Source organism: Molossus molossus, unplaced genomic scaffold, assembly GCF_014108415.1.
Source record: "Molossus molossus isolate mMolMol1 unplaced genomic scaffold, mMolMol1.p scaffold_m16_p_12, whole genome shotgun sequence".
Lineage (NCBI taxonomy): Eukaryota > Metazoa > Chordata > Mammalia > Chiroptera > Molossidae > Molossus > Molossus molossus.
The window spans coordinates 84,482,390-84,493,995 of NW_023425347.1; the positions used below are offsets into that span (position 1 = coordinate 84,482,390).

General features: G+C 37.5%; 1 protein-coding gene across 18 annotated transcripts in view; it reads right to left on the minus strand.

Moving 5' to 3' along the window:
* Positions 1–11,606, minus strand: part of EPB41 (erythrocyte membrane protein band 4.1) — a 185,429-nt gene that overhangs the window by 94,477 nt on the left and 79,346 nt on the right. For 17 of the 18 annotated variants that reach the window (XM_036257112.1, XM_036257098.1, XM_036257113.1 and 14 more), the window contains 2 exons: positions 9,551–9,760; positions 5,408–5,512 (listed from right to left, as the gene is read on the minus strand). In XM_036257112.1, the coding sequence (XP_036113005.1) occupies positions 5,408–5,512; positions 9,551–9,604 (159 nt within the window). In that variant the 5' untranslated portion in view covers positions 9,605–9,760. The remainder of the gene's footprint in view (positions 1–5,407; positions 5,513–9,550; positions 9,761–11,606) is intronic. The other variant, XM_036257102.1, reaches the window with a different exon arrangement.

Genomic DNA, 11,606 nt, shown 5'->3' on the forward strand with positions numbered 1-11,606 from the left:
TGAGGTCATAAAGTTCTAAGGAAGAACCCTAAGAAAGAATAGGCCCCAAGTTGGTCATCAGCTACCCTTATCTGGAGGTCCTGAAATCCCCTACATATACATAAGTGATTTATACAAATCCTCATCTCTTGAGGCAAAAGATTTATCTATAAGTTCCATAGTCTATCTTCCTTAATTCAAGAAATAACCATTGTTTATGTTGCTGCTGGTATGTTGACTTCAAATCACTGCTACAAAATATGTTTATAGACACTATAGTGCAAGTAATATAGGTCTTACTGCTTACCTGTTTTAAAAAAGCCATATTAAATCCACTGGTGATGTTAACCCAAATCTTCCTAGCAAAAGACAAGATCCCCAAAATAGCCTCCCTACTCTGCAAGTACATTTACAAAATTCATTTTAGTATTTCTAATTTGCCATATAATAAAGATACAATCATTACTGGAATTTGCCTTCAAAGCCAGTCATGAATCAATGAAAAACAATCCATCTTTTCAGATGACTATAAACTCAATTCCTCACACTCTTAATTCAATATTCACTGTACTGGTGTTACTTGCCTTTCAAAGGTGAAAGAAAGACTCTTTTGGCTATCTTTCCACTCCTAAGGTCAAGATAATTCATCCATACAGAAAATGGAAGAAAGGAGAAAGAAGCCCATATACTATTGAATTGAATGAACCCCTTATTTAAAATTCTCATTTACCAAAAGAGTTCAAATATTATTTTTGCTTAGAGAGGGAATTTAGGGATAAGGGGTAGAAATTAATGTAGGTGACTTTTCCTCCAAGGAAAAAATCCTTGATTCATTTATAAATAACTAATTCTAAGCAGATATAAAATGTAGGAAGCAACTACTTGACTCATATAACCGTAGTAATAAATCTCTCTCAGAGCTATAGAAGTTTGCTTCTCATTGCTTTTCATCTTTTCTTGCCAGACTCAGTCTGGCAATAGGCCTATTATCATATAGTCAGTAGGGAAAGAGAGCAAGCAAGCCATTCCATGTGAGGAAATAGTCAATTCAATTAACTTTCCTCCCTGATAAAGGTATCCATGATAAAGGTATCCAATTCTCTACAAATAAAATACACAGATATAGGAGAGAAGTTACATTTACCAAGGACAAATCTTTTTCTTTTTTTTCTTTTAATGTTTTCGCTGATTTTTCAGATAGGAAGGGAGAGAGAGACAGAAACATCAATGTGGCTGCCTACTGTACGCCCCCTACTGGGGATCGAGCCCAAAACCTGGGCATGTGCCCTAGCCAGGAATTGAACCAGGACCTCTCAGCCCATGGGACAATGCTCAATCCACTGAGCCACACTGGCTGGGCCAAAGGACAAATCTTTACAAACATGAAAGGAGACACCAAAGACTGGGAATGTATTTATTTCTTCTTGTATTATGGTTCACATTTTCCCCTATAATATGAGTAACTAACTCCATAGGTAGGAAGCAAAAACCAAAAAAACAAAGGTAAAATGTAAAAATCCAAGAAAGAGGAATAAAAAGCTGAAGAAGAATATCACGTAGGCCCTGGCCGGTTTGGGTCAGTGGTTAGAGCATCAGCTTAGAGCGTCAGCCCATGGACCAATGAATGAGTCATGGGTTCAATTCCGGTCAAGGGCACATACTTTGGTTGCAGTTCTCCCCAGCCCTGATTGGGATTGTGCAGGAGGCAACCAGTTGATGTGTCCTTCTCATGTTGATGTTTCTCTCTCTCTCTCTCTCTCCCCCCCTCCCACTCCACCTGAACAAAAATGGAAAAATATCCTCGGGTGAGGATTTAAAAAAAAAAATCACTTAGCCTGGCTAGTGTGGCTCAGTGGTTGAGCATTGACCCATGCACCAAGAGATCGCCAGTTCAATCCCTAGTCAAGGCACATGCCCAGATTATGGTCCAAATCCACAGTGGGGGGCATGCAGGAAGTGGCTAATTGATGCTCTCTCTCATCAATGTTTCTATCTCTCTCCCTCTCCCTTTTGTCTCTCTAAAAAAAGCAATAAAGAAAAAAAAATTTATAAAGAAAAGAAAATCACTTAGGAAGAGGCATCAGGCAAGGAATTTCAGGAGTGAGTTGACTGTGTAGCTCTGAGAAAGCCACTCTGTCTTTATATATTAGAGTTTTCTTATCTCTAAAATGAGGGGGATGAGCCCCAAGAGCCTGTTTTCAGAATGACAGAAAACTCAGATAAATGATTAACAAAGATGAATTGTTGTACAGATTGAATCATGTCATGAATATCTCTATACTTTTGGTGAGAGAATCTGAAAATCTGGCTCATTGACAGTAAATGTATAGGGAATAGTAACTAAAATGAGTCAGATAATCTGACTAGAACATCGATTTCAAGTAAAAGGTATGCTGGAGAATCAATTTCAAGTAAAAGGTATGCTGTTCTCCAGTATACCCTACCTGAGATAATATCAAGTAGCTTATTCAACATGAAGTATGCTCTAAGAATGCACCTCTAGATTATGACACACAAATCTAATTATTTTAAGAAAAGGTTTTGGTTATTTGGTAATTTCTTCTTTAAATAATACTATCATAACAACAAAGATAATAGCTAATTTTTATTAAATGTTTTCTACATGCCAGCCACCATTCTTTATGCTTTTATAAAGATAATTTCATTAGCCTTGGCTAAGTAGCTCAGTTAGAGTGTTGCCCTGATATACCAAGGTTGCAGGTTCAATTCCCAGTCAGGGCACACACAAAAAGCAACCAAGGAATGCATATATTTATCCAGGAACACAAATCAATGTTTCTCTCTCTCTCTCTCTAATCAATTTTTAAAAATATATTATCTCATTATGATTCTTGCTTTACCAATGACAAAAGAGAGGTATAAGTAATTTACCTAACTCACAACTAGTAAGTGGCAAAGCAGTTCTCTGAAGTGTAATAATATCTCATTCTTTCAACACACATCTATTGAATGCTTACCAAACTCAAGCTAGGCAATGTGCTAGATAGATAATGACATTTTAAAGGAAATCATGGCAAAAAATACAGGTATGGGCCCAGAACAGTGGATGATAATCAACTCACAACAAGATACATCACTGTGAATCTCAGAGCAAGCAAGAAAGAAAGAGAGGGAGAGAAAGGAAGGAAAGAAGGAAGAAAGGGAGGAAAGAAGGGAGGGAGGGAAAGGAGGGAGGGAGGGAGAAAAAAAGAAAAACAGATTCTACTAGCTTAGCCCAGCTGGTGTGGCTCAGTTGATTGAGCATCTGCGTATGGACTGAGAGGAGTTCGATTCCCAGTAAGAGCACATGCCTGGGTTTCAGGCTCGATCCCCAGTAGGCGGCATGTAGGAGGCAGCCGATTGATGTTTCTGTCTCACCTGGATATTTCTACCTCTCTCTCCCTTCCTCTCTCTAAAAAAATCAATAAAAACATATTTTAAAAAATATTTTACTAGCTTAATTCTACAAAGGTGGGAGAGAGGGAATGTTATACAAAGGATCAAAAATCAGAATGCCTTTGGACTTATCAATGGCAACATTGGAAGCTAGGCGGCAATGGAGTAATGCCTTTAAAATGCCTGAAATTCTACACTCAACCAAACTAACAACCAAATGTGAGAGTAGAATAAAGACATTTTTCAGACATATAATGCCCTGAAAAATGACATCCTATGTACCATTTCTCAGAAGAAGTGTTCCAAAAAACACAAGGAAAAACTAGGATAAAGGAAGTGGAGAAACATCACAGGATAGAAGCAAAGCAAATCTCCATTTCACTTGTCCATTTTATCCTTCAGGTCTCAGTTTAGGCATCAGCTGTCCAGAGAGGACCTCCCTGGCTATACTCTCCCATGACATCTTGTACTTCCTTTTGTATGACATTCATTACACTAAACTGTAAGCTCCAGAGGGAAAGGACTCTGTCTACCTATTCACAGCTATATCCATGTGATCTAGTATAGCATTTGCAAATACTTGTTAAACTGGACTAAAGTTTTCATCATTTGATTTTAAGCTAGATATTTGTAATTTTTAGTTAATTATACCAGAAAATAATTCAAGTTTTCTGAAATAATTACTTGACTTTTAACCTTTTTTCCCTCTTCTATGTTCTCACGCTTTCTTTTACTCCCTTCAATTAACTTTACTGGTTTTCTTTTAGACTGGAAAAATATTTCAGATTCATTGTATAATTGTTTCAACAATATTGGGACTTTACTACCTATTATAATGTTACTCTCAAATTATAATATAAGTATAATAATTATAATATTAATAGAACCATCCATTCAACAAATATTTATTATGAACCTCCTACATATTAGATCAAATACTAATTGCATAATACATAAAGTTATTGGCATATACTTGCTCATTGGGACATCATAGCTCTGTACTTTCCCTGTCTTTTAAAAATAAATAGTAGAGCCCTGGCCAGTTTGGCTCAGTGGTTGGAGCGTCAGCCTGCGGTCCAGAGAGACCCGGGTTCGGTTCCCGCTAAGGGCACGTACCTCATTTGCAGTTTGTCCCCGGCCCTGGTTGGTCATGCAGGTAGCAGCCACTCGATGTGTCCCTTTCACATCGATGTCTCTCTCTCTCTCTCTCTCTTCCTCTCCCTTCCTCCCACTCTATCTGAACAAAAAGTGGAAAATTGTCCTCGGGTGAGGATAAAAAAAATAAAATAAAATAAATAAATAAATAAAATAAATAGTAGATACATCCAATGATGAAAGAACACACCAGCAATTACTTTTTTCTTTAAAATGTTCCTTCTAGAGAAACAAGAATAATTCTAAGTATACCATGTCTTAAAGAAGTAGGTATAAATATATTCTTTTTTTTTTTGTTAATCCTCATCAGAGGATATCTTTTCCATTGATTTTTAGAGAAAGTGAAAGGGAAGGGGAAAAGAGAGAGTGAAACACTGATGTGAGAGAGACACATCAATTGCTTGCCTCCCACACACGCCCCAACTGGGGCTTGAGATAGAACCTGCAACCCAGATATGTGTCCTTGACTGGAAATCAAACCAGGTGAACTTCTGATGCATGGGCGGACACTCTAACCACTGAGCAAAAATGTCCAGGGCATAAATACATTCTTTTTTTTTAAAATCCTCATCCGAGGACATTGTTGTATTTATCTTCAGATAGAGCAGGAGGGAGAGAGGTAGGAAGAGAGAAAGAGAAACACCATGTGAGAGAGACACATCGAGTGGATGCCACCCACACGACCCCAACCGGGGCCAGAGACAAACTGCAACCAAGGTACGTGCCCTTAGTGGGAACCGAACCTGGGACTCTCTGGTCTGCGGGCCAATGCTCTAACTGCTGAGCCAAACCAGCCAGGACATAAATATATTCTTAACAAAAGAATTAAAACAATTTTTTGGTCAGCTTCTTACATTACCAGCAGTCTCCTCCTTACCTTGGTGGTTTCGTCATCCCAAATGGCTAAACCAAAGTAGTCTTCTTCCAAAAGATTGAGGTGCTCACACACTCGTTTAAGCAAATCTTGTCCTTTTGCATGTTTCTGCAAAGATATACATACTTTAGTTGAGGTTTCCTCTTATTCCTGTATTCTTCACCAAATAAAATAAAACGTCCTTTTTCAATTTCCTCTTTTATCCCTTCTTCTTCATTTATTTATTTATTTATTTATTTATTTATTTATTTATTTATTTATTTAGTGGTACGTGCCCCTAGCAGGAACCAAACCCGGGACTCTCTGGTCTGCAGGGAATGCTCAACCACTGAGCCAAACTAGCCAGGGCTCTTTTTCTTCTTCTTCTTTTTTTTAATCCTCACCTGAGGAGAGAGAGAGATTTATATATATAATGTCCTTTACTAATTTCCTCTTTAATCCTTTCTTCTCTTTTTTTTAAATCCTCACCCGAGGGTGGGTTGGTAAGCAGGTAGTTAGGTAGATAGGTAGGTAGACAGACAGACATAGACATAGACATAGACATAGACATAGACATAGACATAGACATAGACATAGACATAGACATAGACATAATCTATCTATATGTTTTTAATTCCTCACCCAAAGATATTTTTCTATTTATATTCAGATAGACTTGGAGGGAGGGAGAAAGAGGGAGGGAGAGAGAAACACTGACATGACAGGGACACATCGACTGGTTGCCTCCCGCAAGAGACCAGGGCCGGGAACAAACTGCAACTGAGGTATGTGCCCTTGACTGGAATCAAACCCACGACTCATTGGTAAGCAGGCTGACACTCTAACCACTGAGCCAAACCAGCGAGGCCCTGAGGATATATTTTTATTGATTTTTAGAGAGAGAGGAAGGGGGAGAGGAAGAGGAAGAAGAAGAGAGAGAGAGAGGGAGGGAGAAGGAGACAGAGAGAGAGAGAGAGACAGAGACAGAGACAGAGAATCACTGATATGAGAAACATTGATCAGTTGCTTCCCATATGCACCTGACAGGGGATCAAACCTGCAACCTTTTGGTGTACAGGACAACACTTCAACCAACTGAGCCACTCAGCCAGGGCACTAACACTTTCAAATGGCTACATAGTGTAAGTAGAACAAAGTGAGTTACAAAAATCTTATTTCGTAATTTGTCAACTAAACATTCAACACACTTATAGGGCTTGGCAATAGTGCTACAATTCAAAGCAAAATTCCACGTTTCTTCCATCTACCTCCACCCCCTCACCTCCGTCCTAAACATGACATTATTTTTTGGTGCAGTATTTCCTGAAACTTGCTATTGGCTCTTGTCAGTCATCATGACCACCTGAATTAACTGAATCAACTATTGACATTGACAGTTAGTGGCTATGGAAATTATTAGACTCTCTCATTCTAAGACCAAATGTCCCAAGAGAAGAACTATGTCTAAAGTTCACTCAATCTCTTTCAGAAAAACGTATAAAGTGTAAAATTCCAGGTACCCTGCATATATTAACTATTACAATTACTCTTTCAGTTGTGCTACAAATCATTTTCTTAATGTTTATTTACCTAGAAAATAAACCACCGCAAATTTGGGAACTTGTATTCCTATTTATAGGGAGGAAATGCCCTAACTTAGAAGCTGAGATTTAGAGTTAAAAAATCCTTGCTCCTCCATACACTTGCTAAAAAATCTGAGTCTATTCAATTACTATTTCTGAACATTAGCTTTCATATTTACACCTGTCCTACCTATTGACTGGAATGGTTGAAAAAAATCAAACATGCTAATAACATGCCTTTGGAAAAATATATTTTTTTCAATATAAAAAATTTAGAAATAATTTTTAGGAACACATATATGACATGTCCTTCTCTCAATGAATTTTTTTAACTGATTTTTTGAAAGGAAGGGAGAGATAGAAACATCAATCAGCTGCCTCCTGCAGGCTCCCTTCTGGGGATTGAGCCTGCAACCCAGGCATGTGCCCTGACCAGGAATCCAACCGAGACCTCTCAGTCCACGGAGCAACAATCAATACACTGAGCCACACTGGCCAGGCTCTCAATGAGCTACTTTTAATGACTATTAGTAATTCATACAGATGTTAACCCACTTATATTACATCATTTTCTCACCTATGTTTTCTACTCCCTAGTTTATAATTCCAAATCTAAAAGTTAATGGTGATTGTTTGGGTCAAAGCTCATTTGAAAGCAAATTCTGACCTGAACTGTCATAGGGCTATATTTTATTTTATTTTATTTATTTATTTATTTTTATCCTCACCCGAGGACATTTTTTTTTTTTTTTTGCATTTATCTTCAAATAGAGCAGGAGGGGAGTGGGGGGGGGGAGAGAGAGAAACATTGATGTGAGAGAGACACATCGACTGGTTGCCACCCACATGATCCCAACTGGGGCCAGGGATAAACTGCAACCGAGGTATATGCCCTTAGCGGGAACCGAACCCGGGACTCTCTGGTCCACAGACTGACGCTCTAACGACTGAGCCAAACCAGCCATGGCATATATTTTATTTTTATTTAGTCATCTTATAATGAATCTTCATATATTTACCATAGAAATAATGTGTTTGACCAAATAATGTCTGACTACTACACTCTACTGGGTATGTTTTGAAATCTGCAGAATATGTACTTACTGCTTTTTCTAAAACCCAAAATATTCTGAATTCTGAAACACATCTGCCCCAAACTGCTTCAGATAAGGCACCCATATCTGAATCTTTGTCTGAATGGGAAGAATGCATATGGAATAGCTTTCCTCATCTCTAAACTAGCTAGTGGTGAGAAGAAAAAAGAATAGACCCTAGGTCTCCTCTAGTTACCAGGTGTTATAGCTATTTTCAAAGTGCAATAGTATATTTTTCTTGATTTATTTTTCAACTTGGAGAGGCAACACCTATTAATAAATATAATATTTTAGACTATTTGTGCTTTGATATATTTGCTTTTGCATATAAATAATTCAATTCAGAAGTAATTTGTTGCAAGCCTAAGATACAAAAATATATACACTGTTTCATTAATAAAAGCTATTATTAGTAATAATCACAACAATTACTTTATATCAAGCATATAATTGACAATTATTGCTCTAGTTTAAAAATTAGCTAATAGATTTTTTTTTTAATCCTCACCTGAGGATACTTTCCCATTTTTCTTCAGAAAAAGTAGGAGGGAGGGAGAGATAGAAAGAGAAGGAGAGAGAGAGAAACATCGATGTGAGCGAGACACATCGACTGGTTGCTTCCCACATGACCCTGACCAGGGCCGGGGCCAAACCGCAACTGAGATACATGCCCTTGATCAGAATTGAACCCATGACTCATTGGTCTGAGGGCCGATGCTCTAACTGCTGAGCCAAACCAGCCAGGGCAGCTAATAGATTTTTAAGGATTTTAACTTGTCTTGAAGGAGTAAAAGAGAAACTGAATAACTCACATTTTTATTCAATCTTGATTCAATTTCTTATTCTTTCAGAAAATAACAGAGAATTTTAAGAAATGGCATTACTTGATTTACATTTTTTATATCCTATCTCATGGCAATAAATACATTAAGTAAACTAAAGCTTAAGGTTTAGAGAGAGCAAAAATGAACAGACAGTATTTTTTTTTGACATTTAGTCATGGAAGTCACTCTATAAATAACAAACCTATTTTTAAAATAGGTTTGGTGTGGCTCAGTTGGTTGGGCATCATCCCATGCACGGTAAGATTGCCAGTTCAATTCCTAGTCAGGGCACATGCCTGGGTTGCAGGCTCGATCCCGGGGGTTGGGGGGTACCAGAGGCAGCTATTCAAAGTTTTGCTCTCACATCAATGTTTTTCTCTCCCTCTCCTTCTCTCTTCCTTTCTCTAAAAACCATTAATTAAAAAGTGTTTTGATTATAAAAGTAACACATGCTCAATTCACAAGATTTGAGAGATGCAGAAAAAAATTGAGGAAAATAGGCTCACTCATAATCCTTCCACACATCTACCTCCAGAAAAATCACTATTAACATTTCAGCCCATAGGAATTGTCCTCATACTGGGTCATATCTCAGGCACCATTTACCCAACCCTACATGAAATAATTTGTAAGAATTCTAACTACTGAAACTTAAAATGCACTTACTTCCACAACACATTCATAAACTGTGTCATCCAACAAAGAAACCTTGCAATGCATGTTTCTGTGTCTTCTGATTGATTTCTGGGAAACTTTTAATTCTCTTTCTGCTTTTGATTCAGGACTTTCTTCTTTCACTTCTATATTAGAGCACTCTTCAACTCCTCCTTCCTTAGTTTCAAAATCTGGATCTTCTCTGCGTTCTTCCTGAGCAGGCTACATATGCATGACATCACCAAGTTAGTAATAAAGACATTTCACAAAACATGCTGTATACATGTCTACCTATAATAATGCTACCAATAAAAGCACTAATTGAAGAAGAAAAACTGTTGAAACAAATGTGATATTAAGATTAAATCATTATTTTTCCATAAAAGATATTATGATCTCCCAAAAGATCTACAGACTCTGCTATTCTTAAAACTTCATAATAGAAGGTAGAATCCTATCTTTCAAATCAATAAATTAAGGTTTCAGATAAACTAGAGGATACCAATCTGTTGTTTTCAGCATTATATATTCTTCCTGACTATGTCATTATATAATTTTAAAGCCTATCAAAACTTTAACATCTTTGTGCCATGCTGCTCAATTTTAGCACTGTAGCCTAATGAATTGAAAAATGAGATGTGATTGTCAACTATTCTAAATTTTATGAATGGCTAAGAGGGGTTCTTGGGACCAATTTTAGAGCATAAAGCAACATATATAGTAGGCTAACAACTGTAACTACCAATTAACTAATACCAGGTATCAATCATGATAAATGCAAAGAAGATTCAAAGGAGCAAAAAACAGACTGAAATCAGGGTCTCCTAGGGCCTGAACTGTTATGAGGCTATTTTTATATTTATCTATCTTAGAATGAATCTTCATATATTTTACACACAGGTTAAGTGGAACAACATTTTGGCAAACTTTCTTACTTCAAGCACAAAATTGCTGGAAGATTTTTTTTTTTATCCTCGCCCGAGGACATTTTTTCATTTTTTGTTCAGATGGAGTGGGAGGGAGAGAGGGGAAGAGATAGAGAGAGAGAAAAACATCGACGTGAAAGGGACACATCGAGTGGCTGCCACCTGCACGATCCAATCAGGGTCGGGGACAAACCGCAACCAAGATATGTGCCCTTAGCGGGAACCAAACCCGGATCTCTCTGGACCACAGGCCGACGCTCTAACCGCTGAGCCAAACTGGCCAGGGCGCTGGAAAATTCTTAACTAAACCTCACTAATTATTTTATTTTAAACGAATGCATGGTTGATATTTAGGAAAAAGGATTTCATTATTTGGCTCCTACATTACATATTGGAAGAGGCCTAAAAGGCTCCTTTCCAACCTCATGAACCTCTTAAATGTAACCTCTTCAGAGAGGTCTTCATTGGCTATCCTATCTATCCTATTCTTTATATCAGTACCTTGTGTGTTGCCTTCATAACACTTAATTATGATAAATAAATTATTATTTTATATTTTTTGTCTCTTTCCTTACACTATACAGTTATCAAGAGTAAGGATGATTTTTCTTTTATAAAAATAAAGCAAACATTTACAAAGCAATTATAATACACAAGTTACTGTAAAGCATTACTCATATGAATTCATTTATCCTCATAATACCATTTAGGGGGGTATTATTATTATTCCCATTTGACAGATAAGAAACTGAGGCCAGAGAAGTTCAAGTAACTTGCATAGGATCATACAGTTAATAAGTCACATGTCAGTCTGGCTCCAAAATTCAAGTTCTCAAACCTCTTCACCATGTTGTCATTTTTATTTACCAATGTATATTCAGCTTAGGGCCTGGTACACATGGTAGGTTTTCAATAAATATTTGTTTAATGGCTTCAAAAAAAATCTAAGGCACTCTAGATGAAAAATGGTAAAATCCTATAAAGCAAACTCACTTTATTAAGAATCCTAGATAAAAAAGGACCACTCGCCCTGGCCGGTTTGGCTCAGCGGTTAGAGTGTTGGCCTGCGGTCCAGAGAGACCCAGGTTCGGTTCCCGCTAAGGGCACGTACCTCGGTTGCAGTTTGTCCCCGGCCCTGGTTG